The sequence below is a fragment of the Geotrypetes seraphini genome, chromosome 5, assembly GCF_902459505.1.
Source record: "Geotrypetes seraphini chromosome 5, aGeoSer1.1, whole genome shotgun sequence".
In the NCBI taxonomy this organism is placed as follows: Eukaryota; Metazoa; Chordata; class Amphibia; order Gymnophiona; family Dermophiidae; genus Geotrypetes; species Geotrypetes seraphini.
In genome coordinates, this window is record NC_047088.1 from 155,217,161 (window position 1) to 155,240,681 (window position 23,521).

Consider the following 23,521-nt stretch of genomic DNA (forward strand, 5'->3'; position numbering starts at 1 on the left):
GAGTTTTTTCAGACCCATGAAGCATAATGGAGGTCCTTTTCTCCACTTCTTTTTCTTGTTTTCATTTCTTTTTGTAAATGATTTTGTTGTATGCATGGATTAGTGTGAATGCTGAGGCTTGAGGTTCAATTTCTAATTATAACTGAGTGTATATTCTCTTTGTATGAGACTTAGTCTCTCCAAGCCTCATATATAGGGTGCCTAAGGTGGGGGCCCTTAGGGTTGGGGATATCAAAGGGGGAATGGCACTGGCTTCTTTAGGCTCATGCCTAGGAGCACTGGGCTGCAGCTTTAAGGTCTGATGCTTGTAGGCTGCTAGAAAAACATAGATTGTGAGGTTCACAAGCAGTGTTATTCATTTACCATGATAGTCAGTAACCTGCAAGACTATTACACTGCAGGTTTTGACTCCTTTGGTAAATCAAGGTGCGGTAAAACTTGCCTTTTACCACTCCTCCAGCTTGGAAAAGAGATAGCTGAGAGGAGATATTATGATTGAAGTCTACAAAATCCTGAGTGGTGTAGAATGGGTACAAGTTAATCAATTTTTTACTGTATCAAAAATTACAAAGATTAAGGGACACTCAATGAAGTTACATGGAAATACTTTTAAAACTAATAGGAGGAAATATTTTTTCACTCAAAGAATAGTTAAGCTCTGGAACTCGTTGCCAGAGGATATGTTTAAAGCTGTTAATATAGATGGATTTTAAAAAGATCTAAACAAGCTCCTGGAGGAAAAATCCATAGTCTGTATTTAGACAGACATGGGAGAAGCCACTGCTTGCTCTAGGTTCAGTAGCATGGAATTTTACTACTACAGTAGACTCTGTGTTAACTGGAATTCAATTAACCAGAACTCTCAAGAAACCAGAAAAAAATCTAAGAAATTCTGTAATATTTTAAATAAAAAATGGAAATAGAATCAATTTCTGGTGGAAATTTAAATGTAAACTTGGCACGCCACATCTGAGTATGCCCACGCTTTGCCTATCACATGTCCGGTAGTTTGGCTGGAATACTTTATGGTATGGCATAGTACAGGGTATAGTATTAGCTAGGTCTATTTTTAATAGTAACTCTCAAGCAACCAGAAACTACATTTATCAATCCCCATGGGTGCTGGTTAACTGAGAGTCTATTGTATTTGGATTTCTACCAGGTACTTGTGACCTAGATTGGCCACTGTGGAAACAGGACACTTGGCTAGAGAGACATATTGGTCTGAGTCAGTATGACTATTCTTTGTTTTATATGCTCTCATCCTTTGACTACCAGGTCCTCTGTGTCTGAATTCAGAGTGCTAGGCTTTCCACATATGAAAAGAGAAACACTGCATCCATAACAAGTGAATTATTGCAGAATAAACTCTAGGAAAGAGCACTACAGCTCTCTGTTCATAGGACAGATCAGAGAACACAATACCACGTGTACAGACCACAGGGATAAAGATGCATAGCTGGTACATTTCTTATACACTACTAAAGAATCATATAGCAAATAGAAAATAATGGTTTCCTGGTACTAATATACATTTAAATTTTTACTTCCCTACACTTTGTGCCTCCTAATGATGCCACTATTTATTACTATATGAGATGGTTCTGGGCTCACTGCCGATTCTGTTAGCAACATTTAGACCTTATAGTGTTCCCCTGGTCGTTCGCGGTCGGCAATTTGTGGTCCCGGTCATTCGCGATATTTTCTGACCGCGAATCGCTGACAAGGAGAGAGCAACGGGAGAGGCAGGAGAGAGCAGCCGGAGTGCCACGAGTGCTGGAAATCACTCACAGTACGCTCTGACCGCCTCTTCCTGCACTAAGTCTGGCCTTATCCAATCAGGAGCTGCTTTGACACGCAGCTCCTGATTGGATAAGGCCCGACTTAGTGCAGGAAGAGGCGGTCGGAGAATACCGTGAGTGATTTCCTGCACTCGCGGTGCTCCGACTGCTCTCCTGCTGCCCTCTCCCGCTGCCCTCTTCAGGCTCCCCCATGAAAAAACGTATTTGTGGTTTTTGGAGATTTGCGGGGATTCCTGGAACGGAACCCCCATGAATATCGGGGGAGTACTGTATATACAAGGTATTATCTAATAGTACTTTATATATCAGAAACAATCTTCACCTTGGAGGCCCAAAACAAACCACTATTTGTGGATCTATGGCTATTTTCTAAAGTATCTCTACTATTTCATATCTCTTCTTTCACCAAAAGTCTATAGACACTTTTTATTAACTGTATCTCCTTCAGGTATGCCTGGAACAAACTGCCTGACTTGGTATGTCAAGCTCAGTCTCTGGCAGTATTCAAATCCAGACTCCAAAGCCCACTTCTTTGAAGCTGTTTTCAATTTCCAACTCCAACCTACTTGCTAAGCACCAATATCTGTCGTATCATTCTCTCTGTAATTCCCCCATCCGAGCACAGTGTTTTGATGCAGTTTGTCTGTCTTGACTAGATTGTAAGCTCTTTGGAGCAGGGACTGTCTCTCTATGTTTTGATGTACAGCACTAAGTATGTCTAGTAGCACTATAGAAATGATAAGTAATAGTAGTAGTAACCAAGAGGTTATGAACCCAACGTGCCAAAAGAACCTTAGATGTCCTTTGATTTTCCTCCACTACAGATTCTGCTGCAGGAGATCATCAAATTAACTACATATGAATAGGTTTCTACATTATAAAGTAAAACATTTTATTTCAAAAAGCATTTTGCCCCATTGGCAGTTCACTTTAACCTACTTAAAAGCAATGATGTTGGGGTGCTTCAACTTCCTCAGGTGTTTAATATCCGTTTCCTTTTGTTCTCTCACTTTCTTGATGGCCACCTCCTCCCCTCGGAACTTGCCCAGAAAGACCGCGCCTTGTGCTCCGCTGCCCAGCCACTGAAGTTCAGAGATTTCCTCAAATGGAACCTCCCAGGTATCTGGAAGCAAACAAACGGAAAAAGGAATGAAGAGAATGATTGCTACAGTGTTTATTACCAAACTTTGCCATGAGTGGGAAGACAGACATGTGAAGGTAATTTTATATCTGTCCAAGCAAATATAGAAAACACATCATACATCGTCCTGTGTAGATTTCACTAAATGTGTACAACAGAAGTTATGCATTTATGTCCACTTTGAAAATTATCCCAGGGGATAATTTATTCTCCAACATTTATACCTGCTCTTTAGTGATATAATTTGCAATGTTTGGGGGGGGGGGGGTCCTGCAGGACGGACTGCTGGCAATCTTTGGGTGGGTTCCGGCATTTGCCAGTGATCTCCTCCTCTTCCTATAAGATCCCACGTGCCTGTCCCACACTTTCTTGAATTCAGACACAGTCTTTGTCTCTACCACCTCTACTAGGACATTATTCCATGCATCTACTACCCTATCTGTAAAAATGTATTGCCTTAGATTACTCCTGAGCTTATAATTTCTTAACTTCATCCTATGCCCTCTCAATCTGGAGCTTCCTTTCAGATGAAAGAGACTCACCTCATGTGCATTTATGCCATGTAGGTATTTAAATAAATAATTTATTTTTATATACCGCCATACCCGAAAGTTCTAGGCGGTTCACAACAATTAAGCATTTGAGATTCGGCAAGTTATATGCATACAATATAGGAAGAAATACATACAATATAAAAAAGATACAAGCAATTTTAAAATGGAATAAAAAAGTTAAAATAATAAAATACATTAAGAACCCAATCTGTTGAATAATTGAGTTTTTATCTGTTTTCTAAAATCAAGATAAGAGGAGCCTTCTAACACAGTACTGGCAAGCCATAAATTCAGTTTGGCCGCCTGAAAAGAAAAGGTTCTTTCAATGAACCTTTTGTAATGACATAATTTTATAGAAGGATATGCAAACAAGTGTATTCTTCGAGAGCTCTTGTTAGTGTAACTCAATGTAAAATGTGGGATAAGATAACCCGGTAGCATGCCAAATATTGTTTTGTAGCAAATGTATGAGAACTTAAACAAAACTCTGGATTCCAATGGCAGCCAGTGGAGCTTTTGATAAAATATAATAATAATAATAATAACTTTATTTTTTTCTATACCGCCATAGTCAAATCTAGGCGGTTCACATTGAATGAAGGCTGGACAATCAGCGAATTATAGAATGCAAGAAGAGAAATATTACATAAGAAATAGGAGTTACATGAGAAATATCAGGTTTGCAAAGGGGAAATATCATAGTGAGTGAGGGTCATCTCTATCATATATCTCCTCTTTCCTGCCTTTCCTCTAAAGTATTGCAATTCTCTGTATGCAGGTATGCATAAAAAAAGAACTCTGTAAACTCCAAATAATTCAAAACACCACTATCCGACTGATTCACAACACATGCAGATTTGATCACATCACCCCCCTTTTTAAAGAAGGCACACTTGTAAACCACCATATCACATATCAAATGCCTCTATTGATTTTCAAAACCTTAAACCATGGGAACCCATTTATCTCATGCATCTTATTACCCCATATACATCTTCCAGATACCTCAGATCTGCACACCAAAATCAGCTTAAAATTCCATGCTATATGGTTTAATTTTATTTAATATACCGCCCTTCCTTAGGCAATAACAGAGTAGTTTACAAAATTATAGTTAAAATAGAAAGGAACTCCATATCCATAAAAGAAATAAGGGATAGCACAGAGTGGGAAAAATATATATAAATTTAAGAAAAGAAAAAATATGAAAAACATTCTGTAGATTGTCTCACCAATAAATCCTTTGCTGCAGTAGTAAATCCTCACAACACCAGAATCATCTAACTGACTAGAAAAAAACTTTCTGAAAAAGAAATGTCTTCAAGAGAGTTCTAAATTTCAAATAAGTGCGTTCAAGATGCACTGTGGGGGCCTTTTACTAAGGCGTGCTAACTGATTTAGAGCACGCTAACCGATTTAGTGCACGCTAATTAATTAAGCGCACACTAAATCAGTTAGCGCATGCTAAATGCTAAGCCGCCTATTATATTCTATGGGCGCCTTAGCATTTAGCACGCGCTAAATCAGTTAGTGCGCCTTAGTAAAAGGACCCCTGTATTTGGAAGAGAATTCCAAAGACATGGTGAAATACATAAAAAAGCTCTCACTGTAGTTAATTCATCTTATCACAAAACTGTACATATCAGAAATACCACTCTTTCAGTGAATGGTCCCCAGCTTTGGAACTCCCTCCCTTTACCACTTCGACTTCAGACATCCCTTGACAAATTCAAAAGTGATTTACAAACATTTCTCTTTTATGATGCCTACCCAGAACTGAAATTATAGCAGTTCATTTTCATTGGATGAATCTCGCCAAAATGCATTTTTCCAAAATGTGTTCATCCTTTATCCTTTCGAAAGTGCAGTTCTACCCTCTTTCCTCATTTTTCATGTCATCATTTTCTCGTTTACACAACCCCTGCCCTCTCCCTAAAGTTTTAGATTATAAGCAGATTTGCCCTAGGTGCAGGATAGTAAAATTTGAATAAACTTTGAAACTTTGAGATATGATAGGTCTATAAAATACTGAGTGGAGTGGAAACGGTAGACATGACTTGCTTGTTTACTCTTTGCAGAAATACTGTACAAGGACTAGGGGGCACACAATGACGCTACTAAGTAGTAAATTTGGAACAAATTGGAGAAAATATTTCTTCACTCAACAGTTAACTAAACTCTGAAATTTGTTGCCAGAGAATGTGGTAAAAGCAGTTAGCTTAACAGGGTTTGAAAAAGGTTTGAATAATTTTCTTAAAGTCTATAAGTCATTATTAACGTGGACTTGGGAAAATCCATTGCTTTTTTTCTAGGTAAGCAACATAACATCTGTTTTATTATTCTGGTATATAGGCAGGTAAAGTAAAACCTTGGTTTATGAGCATAATTCATTCCGAAAACATGCTTGCAATCCAAAGCACTCATATATCAAAAGTGAATTTCCCCATATGAAATAATGGAAATTTAAGACGATTCATTCCACAACCCAAAAAATTTAATACAAAATACTAAACATACTTGTATTGCAAGACCTCGCTCATTTAGAACAGCCACTACACTCCTGCAGTGTCAGAGAGAGAAGAACCATCGGCTCAGTTGTGATGTGTGTATATTGTATGTACTTGTATTGCAAGACCTTGCTTGTATATCAAATTAAAATTTAATAAAATGTTTTGCTTGTCTTGCAAAACACTTGCAAACCAAGTTACTTGCAATCCAATATTTTACTGTACTTGTAACCTGGATTGGCCCCTGTTGGTTACAGGATACTAGGCTTGATGGTCCTTTGGTCTGCTCAGTATGGCAAGGCTTATGCAAGAACCAGGGGAACTACCCATGCCTGAAGATGGGTTAAATGTTATTTATTCTGCTTACTCAGGATGCTTGCAGGAGATCTTCTTGGCCATGGAAAGGGGGGTAGGGGGTGGGGGGTAGGTGGAGGTGAACATGCAGGCATATACAGAGTGTCAACAGTGTTTTCTCTCACTGTATAGGAAAATAAATCTACACATGCTGGAATAAGATATCTTTTCTTGTAGCTGGAATAAGATATCTTTTCTTGTAGCATGAGAAAGAAAATGCTGCAGGCCATGTATCTTTAAGTTTGGCCATTTGCAAAGCTCTTAAATTCTCATTGAAACAAGTCTCCAATCTTTTCCTATAAGCCACAAATGGAATAAATTCTAGCAACATGACAGCAAAGATGTCAAACTTAAGTAATCAATGTGTGTGCTCAAAATAGATGCTTGCACGCCTCGAACCAAATTAGAAATCAAACTTTAATGTTAGTGAATAATATATTTGCATTATCTTATGCAATTAACTGTCTTATCAAATTTGCATACACACACAAAAAATTAAAAATTCCCATAAAAAAGTATATATAGAAATGTGAAACGGATGTCATCTCTACACCCCTTTCTATAGACTCACACTTGTCAAAAATTTCTTCAGTGTTCACCGACCCTCAGAAGTGCCACCACGATACTCAAAATGATTCACTGTATCCGGCTTCACACACTATATCTTCACTGGGTCCAACTTTTCTAACTATTTTAATTATGTTATTTTTAAACATTTTGTCAACAACCGTTTTTAACCAAGGTACTTAGCTTTTAGCCTTTTTGCCTTCAGGTGGTCAGTTAGTAGGGACATCGACATGTTTCACCCAGCGGGTTTTTTCTAGGCTCATATCCCTCCACTAGCTTTCGTCATCTTATCGAACCACCAAGTACAACTTTACTTGCACAAAAGTTTAGTATATAAAGTTATAGTGTTAATCCTCATAAAAAAAAGTATGCCATCCAAGACTTACTGACCAAACAACAGAAAACCATTTTGCCAACGAGTGGTGGAATGCCCCCCCACAAAGGAAGTGAGGTTGAGGAGGGACCTGTCAACCCATTGCTGAAAAAATGGGATAAACTGCTGGGGGGAGAAGCGAACTGAGGGGAAGATTCTCAAAACTTTGTGGTAAAAACAGATGGGCCACTCTCGCAGCCATTATTGTAGTGATTCCAAAAAGGTGAGTCATTCTCAAAAAAATGTGCACATAAATGAGGTTGGCGGAGAGTAGCGAAGGTTCACTAAATTTACTTGAGATTAGTTGATGGTGATAGCAATTGACACATGTGCAGAATACTCCACGAAAGAGGCGTAAATGTGCGCATGTGCCGGGAAAAGCAATGCCGTAAGCACACATATCATGTGCTTGCCTTATTGCCAGCGCTATTGGATGAAGGGGAAGGGAAGAGAGGGAAGATGCAAACATCAGCTTTCAACTACTATAATTCATGTAAATCTTGTCATTTGTTTTTAATGTAAAATTTTATCATGAGCCACAGCCATATACGACGCGCTTATAATACACAGGGTATATACAGCTACTAATGAGAATCTTGTAATTTTAATTTTTTTCTTTCATTAGCCACTGTCAAAATACATGCCAAAGATGCGTTCTCCATATTGCTGGCACAGTACCAGTACCCCTAGACCAATCGCTGATTTTTGCTTGCCAAAAGCCAATGCCATGCTTGGAGAATCATTCGGCGATGATGAATTGACCGGAGTGCTCATTTAAATATTGATAAGCACATTTTCATGTCAGACCACAGTAAGCCATTTTGATAATCCACTGCTAAAATACATGCACGCTAAACCAGCTGGAACCAGTTTAGCAACCGCCAGCTGGAATCAGTTTAGCAACCGCGTTAAAGGCAACGTTAAATTTTGAGAATCTTCCCCTGGGACTGAGAAAGACCAGAGCTAAGCCAACTGGGTGACTTAAGTGGGTCAAAAGGGGCACTAAGGAGTTGATTTGAGGCTTAATGGGGATCACTGAGGAAAGAATAAAACAAACAAGCTAGGAAAGAAAGGACTGAGTTGTGGGGAAGCTGAGAGAAAGGAGTGAGTCTTAAGTGGATACAGTACACACTTTTGAAATTTGTATACTCCATGAAGTGCATCTTTCTAGTAAAGAGCGAGAATAGAGATTGCATGTATGAAACTTTTAACTTCAAATCCAGTAATTTATGATGAGCATTCCTTTAATTCTTGCATAACTCATCTCTCATGCTGATTCAGTTCTTTTTATGAATGTCAAATGCAATTTTCTGTCACAAAATATGTGAAAGTTGTGGAAAGGGAGGGGGCATGTGTAGGGGAGGAATACAAGGAGGGAGGGAAGGCAGAGAGTGCAATGAGGATGAAGTGTGGTGAGGAAGGGAGGAAGAGAATAGGGAAGTTGTGAAAGTGGGAGGATAACCACATACAAATATACAAACACCTGACACACTCACCCACAAACATATATATCCCAATACACACTTGCCCTCCAACATACACACACAATCCTACAACCCCCTGCCCACCTTCCTCCAGACATTCCATACATCCATCCCATAGATGCACATCTAGACTTTCACCGTAGAGATAAACAGACACACCATACAACCCACCGATCCCTTGCATACACCCCCTTAACATTACACTCGTTGCCACCCTTCCATACAAAGACTATCCACTCAAACTAAGATAGATATCATTACTCTTCCCACTGAGTTCCACAAACAGAGTCTGAGAATGAAAGAAGAGGACATGTGCTATTGCGTCTTATGCTCTTGGCCTGCCCAATGTTGTACCTCAAAGTTAAAAGCTTGGAGATATAGAAACCACCTCATTATGTGGGTACTGGAGTCTTTGTGGTGCGTGACTAGGAGGAAACATCATCGTAGTAAATAATATTGTAAGGTTTCCATCACCCACTTGACAGCCAGGGCTTCTTTTTCGATCACTGCATAACTTTTCTCTCTCAGGAAGAGCTTTCAGCTGAGGAAGGCTATTAGATGTTCTTCTCCTTTCACTTCTTGAGAGAGTATGGCCCCCAAGGCTTACTTTGGAGGCATCCATGTGGACCACAAAGTCTGGTTAAATTCCGGGTTGATTAGAATTGGTTCAGGGCAGACATCTTCCTTTAAAGTGCAGAATGTCTTGTCCATTTCTGCTGACCACTGATCCATGTCCAAGGCTTTCTTTTGCAGTAGATAAGTCAGAGGCTCAGCTTTCTCAGCTAAGTCGGGATAAATCATCTGTAGAATCTGACATCCCCAAAAAGGTTTGCAGCTGTTTTTTTTGTTTGGGGTATCGGGGTCTGGGTAATGGTTTCTACCTTCTGAACCTGGGTTTTGATTTGGCTGCGCCCCACTGTATACTCCAGGTATTGGACCTCTTGACCCCCCAAGAATCATTTATTTGGATTGCCAGTCAAGCTTGCTTTCCTTAGACTATCTAACACTGCTTCTACTTGCATTAGATGAGATCTCCAGTTACTGCTATAGATGACGATGTCATCAAGATATGCTCCATGAGGTCCAAACATCATGTTGGCAAACTGAAACAGAAAACAGTCTTCTCCTTGGCATTTGATGACAGTGGTACCTGTCAATACCCCTTAGTTAAGTCTAACGTTGAGATGAATTGCACTGCACCTAGTTGTTCAATCAATTAATTGACCCTAGGCATAGGGTAATTCTCCAATTTGGATACAGCATTTACCCTTCTAAAAGTCTATGCAAAAGCATATACTGCTGTCTGGTTTTGGCACCAGCACGATAGGGGACGACCAATTGCTTGTAGACTCCTCAATGACCCCAAGTTCTAACATTTCAGTGACTTCTTTTTCCATGGCCTGTTGTCTTGTCTTTGAAATTCAGTAGGGTAGATGCCACACTATCACTCTGGGCTCCGTGATGTCATGAGTAGCTGGAGAAGTCCAGCCCAGTTTCGCAGAGAACACATCTTGGTTCTGGGGCACCAGTTGTTCTAGATCTGCTCTTTGGGTGGCTGTGTCTGAATTCAAGAGGGCCTGGAATAGGCACGTGGGATCTCTCAGAGAGAGAAAGAGATAATGGTTACTGCGGAGGGCAGATTAGATGGGCCATTTGGCCTTTACCTGCCATCATGTTTCTATGTAAGCTGATTTGAAAAGGGAACTTGTAGAGGGTCAGATACCAATCGTGCTTTCTGGCCCAAAGCCAGTAGCATAGCAAAGGTAGGAGGTGCCTGGGGCGGTGAAACCCCACCCTCTTCTCTGCCCCCCTGCTCCTTCCCCATCCCCCTGTTGCACGCGTACCCCTTCTCTTCCCCATACCACTAACTTCACTGATGCAAGCAGCATCTCCAACCTGCTGCCCATGCTGGCCTCGGCTCTCCCTCTGTTGTCACTTCCTGGTCCTATACAGAATCTGCCTGTAAATGTATAACTTATCTGTATAGCAGCTAAATACAGTATTTTTACAATCCTGCAAGCTCTGCCTTAACTGCACAAACCTCAAACACTTATGATTTAAAAGTGTTCAAAGTTTGTGCAAATGAGGACAGAGCTTGCAGGAATGGGGCAGGGGCAGCGCTTGTGGGGACAGGGCAGGGGCAGAGAGATCCCACAGGGACGGAGAAAATTTGTCCTCACATCGTTCTCTATGCTCTCTCTTAGACCTATACTCCCTCTGTTCCTGCCCAAATTGTCCAAGGGCAGAACAGAGCCATATTGGAACATATCATGTATGCAGCACCACATATGTTAATGGCACGACTGAAATAATAAATATTAACAAGGAGAAGTCACCAGCAGTGTCCTTACGGTTGCAGGAAGGTAGCAAAGAGAGGCATCAGCTTGCCCTGTGCTTTGCAAGTCTTTCTTCAAGCACCAGATGACACTAACCTATTAACAAGTTTCATATTTTTTCTCCCCCTTGTCTGCCATCCACCCTTCTCCCATTCCCATTAGAATGCTTTGTTTGCACAATACAATATGAACATCAATGTGCTGTTTTTGTTCCTTATTCTTCACGTGACCAACCTTTCCCCCACCTCCTTCTCACTGCCGAGATTATTTGACAGCCACATCGTCTTATACACAAATCAGCCACTCATTATTAGACAATAAGCACTTTAATTCCAACTGCAGACAATAGCATTTAAATCCCTGCTGTGCACTGCAGTGCCAGTGCCTCTCCAGACTAAAACAACAAGGCCTTGCTGGCTTCTGGTTACCTTCTCTTGAAAGAGGTTCAAGGGCTTTAAGCTAGTTCACTTCATACATTACAATTTAGCATGCTATCAGCCAGTGTAGTCAGTAACAACAGAGTGGCAAAACAGATCACGGTAGATCAAGACTAAAAGGGCCGATCCAGATTGCCTTGCAAGCTATTTGGACTGCTTCATGCAGGTTAATCCTCCGTCTTCCCCTAACTCCCACCCACCATTCTATATAAAGTAACTGTTTCTCCGTGACAGTTAAATCTCCATCCTCCAGAGCCATTCTCTTTAGGGCTGTAGCTACTGTTCCCTAAAGATAATCTCCCAGGCCCCACATTGTGTTATTCTGTTTAGGATTTTAGCTGCCACTGTCCCCTCCAGGTTCCCTTCCATCCTGATGCCATTCTGTTTAGGACTGTAGCTCCTACTACTCCTTGCAGGTTACCTCTCTCTGCTCCTCTCCTCCCCCCGACCCCCTGTCGTTTCAAGCTGCAATATGGGATAAAGATCTGAATTCTCTAATAGCGACCTCTTGCTCATATCAGCATTTTAGGAGACAATTGAAAACATATTTGTTTACAAGATTCCTAGGAAATTAATGTATTACATTCAACTGTATATGTACAATTGTTTTATTCTATTTTGTAAACCGCATAGAACTTAATGGTATTGCGGTATCTCTTTATCAAATTCATAGGCAAATATACTTCTCCCTCCAAATCCGCGGTTTCAGTATTCGCAGATTTGGTTATTCGTGATTTTTAATTTTTTAAAAAAAAGCTAATTCCAGACCTTCCCCGCCTCCCTCCCGGCATCCCAGACTTTACTTGGTGGTCTAGCGGGCTTTTGGGGCAGGAGCGATCTTCCTGTGCTCCTGCCCATGCAGATCACTCATAGAAAATGGCTGCCATGAGTTCCCGTCGTAGTCTCGAGAGATTACGGGAACTCATGGCAGCCATTTGCTATGAGTGATCTGCACGGGCAGGAGCATAGGAAGATCGCTCCTGCCCCAAAAGCCCGCTAGACCACCAAGTAAAGTCTGGGATGCCGGGAGGGAGGCGGGGAAGGTCTGGAATTAGCTTTTTTTTTAAAAATTAAAAATCACGAATAACCAAATCTGCGAATACTGAAACCGCGGATTTGGAGGGAGAAGTATATTTGCCTATGAATTTGATAAAGAGATACCGCAATACCATTAAGGTCTGGGATGCCGGGAGAGAGGCGGGAGGGTCCGGAATGAGGCAGGGGTGGGTCAGAGCAGGCCGAAACTTATTCGCGATTTTTCGGTATTCGCGGTCCGGCTCTACACCCAACCCCCGCGAATACCGAGGGAGAAGTATAGATCTCTTCTTTCGGATTATTTCTGTATCCTTATTACTCTTTTGTGAACCGCATGGAACTATTTGGTTATGCGGTCTAGAAATTGATTTATTGAATTGTATTTATTGGTATAGAAATACATTTTTATGTTATGGTATGGTATAATGATTTTAATCCTATTCTGAACTGAGGCTATCCTAATAATTCATTACCCACCTTTTAAATTCTTAACCCTACTTTCCTCTGTTCACCACCCTAACCAGTAGCTTACCATCTCCGCTAACTGTATTCTCTAATAGCAGTAGTAGTGGAAGTATAGCAATGCAGTGAGTTGAGAACCTGGTGAACTAATTTAAGTTCCCATCTCAATTCCTTGTGACCTTGGGCAAGTCACCTTCCCTCCATGGTCCCAGGTACAAAACTTAGATTGTGAGCCCATCAGGGTCAGAAGTACCTGCAAAGAATGTGTACAGTGCTGTGTATGTCTAGTTGCACTACAGAAATGATTATTAGTAGTATCATCCAAATCCAACCTTTTCCATCTCTTGTGGAACAATATTTCCATAACAGTAATAAACCTCTCCCCTAAATTGAGGTATAGAGGGCAACAGAAACTGAGCTTAGGTTCTGCATACTCAGTGCTGCCTTATCATGGATTCTGTGGTTTGTTGCAGGGATCCTGGCTATTATGGGGTGGGTCACTCCATGATTACTCTACTCCACTCCTAAAAAATGGCTTGGTATTTGAATACCAGCTTCTTTTTTTGCTAGAAAGAATGTACAGGCTATTACCTCCGAGTCTTTGCCAGCTCTAGAAAAAAGACTAAATCCATCACCCAAACAGTTAAGAGGTATATTCAACAAGAAGTCTCCTTGAATTATTCCAAGCTGGATCTTGATATTAGTAATGACATACTGTAGATCAGGAGTCTCAAAGTCCCTCCTTGAGGGCCGAATCCAGTCGGGTTTTCAGGATTTCCCCAATGAATATGCATTGAAAGCAGTGCAAGCACATAGCTCTCATGCACATTCATTGGAGAAATCCTGAAAACCCGACTGGATTGCGGTCCTCGAGGAGGGACTTTGAGACCCCTGCTGTAGATGGTGTGTTGTTTGCCACATTTTCACAGCAAAGGAGTATCCTCATGGTTAGTGCAATGGGCCGAAAACTTTGAGGTACCTCCTTTTGACCCTGGGGGGAATTCATCAAGTGGCATTAGGGCTTGAAGTCACATTAATTGGCCCTTAATGCAACTTAAATGGACCAAAAACCACAGCAACGTTAAGTCACCACAGATTCTCATTCTCAATTCTCAGAGCATGAGAATCTCTGAAGGCCTTGAGCATGCGCAGAAGCGCAAGGCCCCGCTCTGGCCCAGCATAGAACATCTTTCAGCACTGGCATGCGTATGGTATAAAAAGTGCCAGTTGGGGTGGGGGAAGGAGGAGGTGGACAGCAGCGCTGATCAGCTTGAGTGAAGAAGGGAGGAGGAACAACACCAGTAGCCTTGGGGGGAAGGGGAGGTTTAGAGTGGAGTAGAGCAATGCTGGTGGTCTTCAGGGGGAGGGGGAGTTCAGCAGGAGGACAGTGGTCTTCAGGGGGAGGGGCTAAAAATCTCAGTTTATATGATAAAGGGATGATTCTGTAAACAGCACCTACAACATGGGTGCCTGTCGCATGTCAGTCACCGGCAGGAACTGCTTATAGAATCACAGCTTGACGAGACCCTAGGTGCCAGAAATGTAGGCCAGGCTTTCACAAGCCTACAGTTCCAGCCTAGAGTCTCATCAGAATCACAGCCAGTGGCGTACAGTGACGCTAAAGTCTGACGTCGCCACTAACCATGCCCACTTCCAGGCTTTGGTATCATTATGCGCCGCCAGCTGCAAGGGACCTAGGCACTGGTCCCAGAGACCATGTAGCGGTGCCTTTTGGGGGGGTAATTACTTTTTAACTGGTTTTAAACAATATGGTTAATTACCATATTGTTTAACACTAATTAAAATGATTACGTTAGGCGACGGTAGAATACCTACCACCGCCTAACTTTCTGCATGAGAATCTGGGCCTATGTAACTTTGTAAGTCTATGTGCTTTGAAAATGAGCCTCTACATCAGGGGTCCCCAAAGTCCCTCCTTGAGGGCCGAATCCAGTCGGGTTTTCAGGATTTCCCCAATGAATATGCATGAGAGCTATGTGCTTGCACTGCTTTCAATGCATATTCATTGGGGAAATCCTGAAAACCCGACTGGATTCGGCCCTCAAGGAGGAACTTTGGGGACCCCTGCTCTACATCATCCATGTCTCTCTTCTCTTCTAGATATTATAATAAGATTTCTACTAGCTCCATTCTATATAAATATACTTTTATTTTCCTGATGGGTGATTTTTGGATCAAATTATATTAGGAGGCGCATGTACAAAAATGTAGGGAAACGTTCTCAGATGAATATTTGTGAGCAAAAACACAAACAAATCCTGAAATCCCAGGAAGAGATGTGAATGAAAACATTTAAAAAATTTTCTCAAATTTGGTATTGCACTATCATAAAATGTCATGTGTACAGGAGATTGCTGCATGTAAGATGTTAAGTAAATTTTAAATTAATGAGCTGTGGCAATGTAAGATCATGCACAGCAGCTCATTCATTAGGAAATCTGCAAAACATCTTCATGGGCTGGTTGTCTTTTTAAAAAAGATAATCCAATAATGACATCTTTTTCTGTCAGGTTCCATAGTAAAGGTTCATGCAAATGTTGTCCTGCCAACTTTTGGTCTGTGCCCCAAAAATGGCAAGGGTGGGTTAAGATCAAGTAGACCTATGTTCAATCAAATCATACCATATGCTATGGGGCTCATAATCGAAATGGAAAAACATCTAAAAACCGGCCTAAATCGGCACTTGGATGATCAGTAAGACAGGTCGTCTAAGTGCCCATAATCGAACTGGTTTTAGACGTATTTAAAAACGACTTAGGCCTTCACAGTGCTGCTGAATGACCAGAGCTAAAAGGGGCATGTCAGGAGGAGTGTCGAGAGTGAGATTTGGGCGGGACGTAGGCCGTCCTAGACTTAGTCATACTGCATATATAACCAAAAGTTTTACAACACTGCCAAGACAGAACCTGGACGTTGTGACTTAGGCCATCTAAAACCAGGTCTATGTTCACAGAAGGTATCCAACGTGACCAGATAAGCACTGCAGATACAAAGTACAGACCCCACACACACTGCCCCAGTGATCATTGACCCCCCACCCCCATAAAAATCGTACTAACAACTTTACATATCTGCCTCCAGAACATCAGCACCTGGCAGCCTGGCATAGGAAAGCCTAGTAGAGCTGTACATTGGTGGCTTAAGTGGTCTTAGGAGTGGGTTAGTGAACCATGGAGAGGAGGACCCAGGCCCATAAGCCACTCTAATCACTGCATTCATGGTGAAAAATGTGCACCCCCCAAAAAAAAACCCTAACCCTTTTGAACTGCCATATAAGTGACTCCTGCAGCCATAAGGGCTATTGGGGTGGTAGATAGGTGGGTCTAGTAGATTCTTGGGGTGTTTTGGGGGGCTCACCATGACCTATAAGGGAGCTGTAGCGAGATGTTTATGTGGGACCCTTTTTGTGAAGTTCACAGCAGTGCCCTGTAAGGTACCCCACTATTCTGGTGCCATGTTTGGGTATCCAGTCCATCACTTTTCTGGTCCCTCCCACACCCAAAAGGTCTTTTTCTAGGCGTTTGTGACTTGGATGAATTTTTGGATGAAAATGGGGTATAAAGATGGATGACTTAGCGGTATGGGCGATCAGACGGCTGGACATACAGTTGGACAATTTTTGAAAAAAACAAAATATGTTGGACGTATTTTTCGAAAATGGACCTTTTCCCGTGTCTGACTTTGGACAACTTGTGACTTAAGCCCAAAACGGACTTAAACGTTTCTTTTGATTATGCCCCTTCATGAGTTTATCTTTTTGGGCAGACTGGATGGACCATGCAGGGTGTTGTTTTTTGTTTTTTTTTAAATAAATTTTTATTAACAGTGAGAAAGAGAGTACAGACAGAAATCCAACAAAATAGAACAACTGCACAATGTAGGAATACAATCGTCACTAACCAAGCAGAAAGAAGAAAACCCATACAAATGTAACTAGTGTATCAATGTACAAGGTATACCAGAAAAACTCCAGTACTCTCCGCACATCATATTTTTCGATAATACCCACACAGGCAGACATGCTAGCCCCCAGGCATCTATCCTTCATTCATATCACACGCTCCCCCCCTCTAATCTCCCCCATCCCCTCCTCCCCCAGGGTTAGAAACCTATGCTTCAGAAACTAGTCAAGGAGGGACTCCTGGCGTCTCCTCATCTGTCGATTGGCAGTGTAGAAAACAGGTCCATAGAGCTACATAACACTTACGATCCATCATGCAGGTTGTTAAAATGGACAAAACCCATGGGATATCCCACAGCCTAGTACCTTGGCTTTTTGGAATGTGGCCACAATAAATTGTGTATGGCCGCGCTGCATGGTGTTGTGCTCTCTCCTTCTCCCTCAATTCCTTTTTGATTGCCTGACATGGGCCACAATAATCCCACCTTTACTTCAACAACGAGTCCTTACTGCACTTCTAATCACTGGCGTAGTGAGGGTGAGAGGCGCCCCTCCACTCCTCCCCATCCCCCCTGCTGCGCACCCAACTCCCCTTCCCCCATGCCTCTAGTTGTTCGCTGCCGTGAGTAGCAACTTCAACGTGCTCCTCGTGACCCTGGCACGTTCCCTCTGACATCACTTCCTATGTGTGGCACCCGGAAGCGATGTCAGCGGGAAAGCTGACACAGTCGCGAGGAATACATTGAAGTTGTTACTTGCGGTGGTGAACAACTAGAGTTACGGAGGAAGGGAAAGGGGGGGGGGGGGGCGCATGGCAAGGGGAGGAGTGGGAAGAGGCGCCCCTACCAACATGGTACCTGGGGAGGACCGTGCATTCCTAGATATTAACATCCAGAAAGAAGTGAAAGGATTTAAAACATCTCTGTATCGGAAAACCACTGATAGGAATAGTCTACTTCGCTACCACAGTTTTCATCCTGATCGGCTGAAGAACAGTCTTCTAATTAGTCAATTCCTTCGCCTACGACGGATTTGTTCGTTATTTGAAGATTTCAAAATTCAGGCTAAAGAGATGAAAGATAGATTTTACCAAAGTGGATACCCTAAGGGGATCATACAACAAGCGTACACCAGGGCAAAATTTGCACAACGTGAGCTACTACTCACTTACCATGAGGATAAGGAAGATTTGGGATTAGTTTTTGTTCAAAAATTTACCCCACTCTCCCCCAAAATAAATAAGGTGATACTCAAACATTGACACGTAGTTCGGTTAGCTGTCCCCGACTGCCCCATGAGACCCATATTTTCATATAAATGCACTAGAAATATTGGGGAGCTTGTCAAAAGCAAGCCTGTGATGGTGCCTCACAGTAGGGGAACTCATACGGGATGCGGCAGATGTCAATGGTGCAACTTGACCATGACAGGTCAATGCTGGGTACACCCGGACACTGGGATTAAATACTACACTTATGCTTCTACCAATTGTGATTCCATGTGTGTTGTGTATTTAATCCAATGTCCTTGTAACAAAATCTATATAGGGCGCACTATGCGCTCTATCAAGACCCGTTTAAATGAATACAAAACCTAGGTCCGGATAGAACGGGATACGGCCCCTCTGGTTAGGCATTGGCAGCTTATGGGGCATGAGTGGTCTGACATCAAATGGAGAATTATGGATTCTGTTACAGTAGGGTGGGAGGGAGGCAATGTTCAGAGGGCTTTGGCAGTTAAAGAGCAGAAATGGATATATAAACTTAAATCCCTGGCTCCCATAGGATTAAATGAGGAGATCGAGTGGCTATCGATCCTATGAGAGCTTTAGTTGACTAGCTCCAGTCCTGCTGAGCCTCGCACTGGTATGATGATGACAGCATACGTTTTGATGTGCATCAGGCCAGCTGTATTTAATGGCCCTAATTGCAAACCGCGGCCACGTTACAAGTCCGAAGTAGCTCCCTCAAACGGTAAGTGGCTGGTTCTTTCTTCTTTGTAAATACTTTACTACTTAGTAGAGGCACCATCTGTTGTTAGTTTGTCTTTTATTTATAAGAAAGTAAGGCATGAATATTGGGATATTTTATTGTAGTTTCCCTCGACCCTGAAGAAAAGTTTCACGTTGAAACATGCATGTCGAGAGAGGTGAACATAGGACAAGATCACTATAAGCTAAGTGACATTCCTTTAATACTAACATTTAGAAAATTTTAAGAAAAAAACAAAAATAACAAAAAAATTACAAAACGAGTCGTATATGAATAATTAATAAAGGTTGGACCGACGAAGAGCAAAGCAACCGGCATTTGTATGCCCGGCTGCTATCTGAAGGTCCATACAACTAAGAATAAAAATTAGAAGTGAGTGAACTAAAAATATCTATTGTTAACCTTAAAAGTAACAGCAACAAAGACAAAACAGTGCATGATCTGATTGAGAATACAACAGTGGCTTTTATATATTATGGACAACATCATAGACATCCCCCAATATAAAATATCAAAAATCAAGATAAAACCACATACACATCAAGTATGCAGCAGTTCCTTTTCCAGTACTGCATGAGTATCTTTATTTTATAATATCACACTGTGCTTTACCGAAAACAGTTTTATTGGAATGTTGTAACAATACTGTCCTCACAGTAGTAATAAGATGCATTATATTATTGCCTGAGAGTACTATGCTACGGAGTCCTCATCTCTCAGACTTGAGCATCACAATTAGAGAATGACACGGTGACAAAATTCATCACCGTTCCCGTCCCCACGGATAACCACGGGAAATAATTCCATGTAATTTTCTAGTGTCTATTTCAACCTCGGTCCTTCTACACCAGCATTCTTCAAAGCAAAGCTTGTGGGTCAGTGGTTGTGGCCATTCATACTCTGATTCTTCTCTCTCTCTTTAAAGAATGACATGAAGATGGTTTCCCGCGGTTATCCATGGGGACGGGAACGGTGATGAATCATTCTCTAATCACAATCAAGGCTGGTGTCCATGATACACAAAACAGGCACATTTACTGGGTGAATCAAATGTATGCTAACATGGGTCTCATTTTCAACAAAGATAAACGTCCAAAAAGTGGAATAAAGGGGCAAATAGATGTTTTTCCTTGACAAACCCTTCCAATTTGCTATGTTCTGAAACCTATATTCTAGATGGATATCTATGCTATTCATCTGCAGTGCATCTAAATCTCAAGGAGGCATGTTAGATGTATGGTGTAGGCGGGACTAGGGCATGCTTATTGACTTGGACATTTTTCTGACATAATCAAATCATTTTGAATACATTCAGGGCATAAGTTAGACATTTGAGACTAGACCTGTTTCAGTAATGAATAAGTGCCAAAAAGGTGCCCAAACTGACCAGATGATCACTGGAGAGATGTAAACATGACCCCTCCCACACTCCTCCAATAGTCACTGACCCCCCTACCACTCGCAAAGATGTGAATGAAACAGTACATACCTGCCTGTATGACAGCTTCAGATGTTATGACTAGTCTTAGAAGAGCAGTAAGCAGGTTCCTGGAGTAGCCCGATAGACAGTGTAGTCAACCATAGAGATGAGGACTCAGGCCCATACCCTACTCCAGGGGTGTCCAACCTTTTGGCTTCCCTGGGCCGCATTGGCTGAAAAAAATGTTTCTGGGGCCGCACAAACGCTGCAGCAAGACAGAGGAGGGAGCCAGCAAGACGGTAAACACCCAGGGGCAGCAGAGGAAAACACTGCATTGCCTTTGACTGGGGCCGCACAAAATACTTCATGGGGCCACAGGTTGGACACCCCTGCCCTACTCTAACCACTACACTTATGGTGGAATCTGTGAGCCTTCCAAAATCCACCCAAATTCTACATGTGAGGTTTTATCTGCAGGCATAAGGCTATTGGGGTGGTGTACAGTTGGATCCATTAGGTTTTAGGTGGGGTTTGGAGGGCTAACCATAAGGGGATTATGGTGAGATGTGTACCTGGGACTTTTCATGTGAAGTTCACTACAGTGCCCTATGGTGACCCACTGCTCTGTTGGGATGTCTGTGTTGCCAATCTAGTACAAATGCTGGCCCCTCCTACATCCCAATGGCTTGTTTTGTGCATTTTCACTTGGATGTGGTTTGTTTGTTTTTCTGAAAATGGGTCAAAAAGACACACAGAGAACATTTTTTTTAAAAACCCAATATAAGATGTTTTGCAGTTTTGAAAATGGTCATATTCACAACTGGATTTTTGTGCGTGTTCCACAAATCAACAACTCAGATTTAGACAACATATCAAAAATGCCCTCCTATATCTCACACATATTTATTGTGGCTATTTCAGAAATGGTATAGTCTGGAGCAGGACCTGATTGAAAAGTTTATTACTCCACCCATAATTTTATTGTTTTCACACAAATATTTTACACCAGTGTCATGTCCTATGACAAAATTACTATTGTAGCGTATATACTCAAATATTAACCAATCTGAATATAAACCAAGGTATCCCTACCCCCCAAAAAAAAATGGGGGGGGGGAGAGGTTGACTTTAATATAAACCGAGGTTAGAAATCTGGGTTAAAATGGTGAAAGATCTGTGATACATATATCCCAAACCTAACATATTCACAAGGTCCCTACATAAGAAAATGCAACTACAAGCAAACACAAAGGGCTCCTTTTACAAAGTTGCACTAGCGTTTTTTTTTTTAATTCTTTATTCATTTTATAACTTACATCAAGTGTAACAAAAAGTACCAACCAGTTTGACTTAAATACATCACTTGAATTCTACAATTATTCATATTAAATAGAATTATCTCTTTCCCTTTCATCTTTTCAACATCTCATAACGCTTATACCATATAATAAAGTCCCCCCTCCCCCATCCCAATTTTTCATTTGTACAAATCAGGGAAAATAATACTTATTCATTGCAGTAATTTGTTAATGGCCCCCACACATCCTGAAATTTATTAAAATTTCCTTTCTGAATAGCTAATGTTCTTTCCAGTTTATAAATATGACACACTGAATTCCACCAAAAACTATAGTTTAATCTATTCCAATTTTTCCAATTGAATGTTATTTGTTGTATGGCGACTCCTGTTAAGATAAGTAAGAGTTTATTATTTTTGGAAGATATTTGGCTCTTAAAATAGTTAATTTCTTATAATTCAACCTATGTATAATTTTCCTTTCAACCACCTTGCATTCATCTACTGTAATTCGCTGATTGTACAGCTCTTCTTCTTTGTGAACCGCCTAGAAGTCGCAAGATTATGGCGGTATAGAAAAATAAAGTTATTATTATTATTAACTCTCATACACATGCCAAATAATATTGTATCATATGATAATGCTACATGATTTTCTAATAAACTATTAATTTGGCCCCAAATTGATTTCCAAAATTCCATAATAAATGGACAATAGAACAATAAATGATCTAAAGTCCCAGCTTCAAGATGACAATGCCAACATCTATCAGACTTAGAGCAATCTAATTTTTTTAAACGAACACGGGTCCAGAATGCTCTATGTAGCAAGAAAAACCATGTTTGTCTCATGGATGCAGACATTGTGCATCTCATCCTCCAAGACCAAATTTGTGGCCATTGAAATGCAGTAATTTGATGCTTAATCTCAATGCTCCAAATGCCTCGAAGACCAGTCTTTGGTTTTTTATTCATAAATCCAGATATTAATTTGTCCCAGGAAGTCCACCTGAAAGCATAAGAATTCCAGACTATATTGATTATTAAGATTTTTCCATTCAGGGAACCCCACCTGAATGGCCTGCTTCAGTTGCATCCATCTAAAATTTTGTGATTTATTAAGGCCATATTTATGTTGCAACTGTGAAAACTCAAGCAGTTTACCATTAGAGATAACATCTTCTAATACACGTATTCCTACAATCATCCAATGCTTCCAAATAATCTTAAAACTGCCAATTTGAATCTTGGAGTTCAGCCAAATAGTTTGATTTGTGAATTGGAATAGGTGATAAATTACTCACATATCTTATTGTTTTCCATGTGTCTACAAATAATCTATTTTCTTTATATAATCTAGGCATGTTGATACTAAGTACATGGCATAATTGCAGAGGAAACATGAGTCGCCATTCCAACCATAACCAATCTGGAATATTATCAACAGGCACTAGCATTTTTAGCGCACGCTACCTGAAAAACTACCGCCTGCTCAAGAGGAGGCGGTAGTGGCTAGCGCGCGGGGCATTTTAGCGCTTGCTATTCCGCGCATTAAGGCCCTAACGCATCTTTGTAAAAGGAGCCCAAACTTAAAATATGTAGACAAAAATTTAAAACTTAAACCTCAAGAAGACATGTGCTACATGCAGTGCAACAACAGAGAAATAGAAACAGCACTCAACACTTTGAAAAATAAAAAGAAAGCAGTGTATATTTACTGTAAAACTGCATTTTCTGTTCATGAAATTAAAAATAAAAATTTTCTATCTTTGTTCTCTGGCCATTTTATTCATTTGTAGCCCAGTTTCTACTTTCTCTTCTTTTATTTTCTTTCCAGTC

The 23,521-nt window shown here is 41.1% G+C and overlaps 1 protein-coding gene and 1 long non-coding RNA gene across 4 annotated transcripts in view; one reads left to right on the forward strand and one right to left on the reverse strand.

Moving 5' to 3' along the window:
- Positions 1-23,521, reverse strand: part of MAP3K13 (mitogen-activated protein kinase kinase kinase 13) — a 224,195-nt gene that overhangs the window by 88,482 nt on the left and 112,192 nt on the right. For all 3 annotated transcript variants that reach the window (XM_033946741.1, XM_033946742.1, XM_033946740.1), the window contains exon 3: positions 2,742-2,925. In XM_033946741.1, the coding sequence (XP_033802632.1) occupies positions 2,742-2,925 (184 nt within the window). The remainder of the gene's footprint in view (positions 1-2,741; positions 2,926-23,521) is intronic.
- Positions 18,807-19,199, forward strand: LOC117361426. Its single transcript, XR_004539646.1, has 2 exons — positions 18,807-18,947; positions 19,070-19,199. It is a non-coding gene; the product is annotated as an uncharacterized LOC117361426 (long non-coding RNA).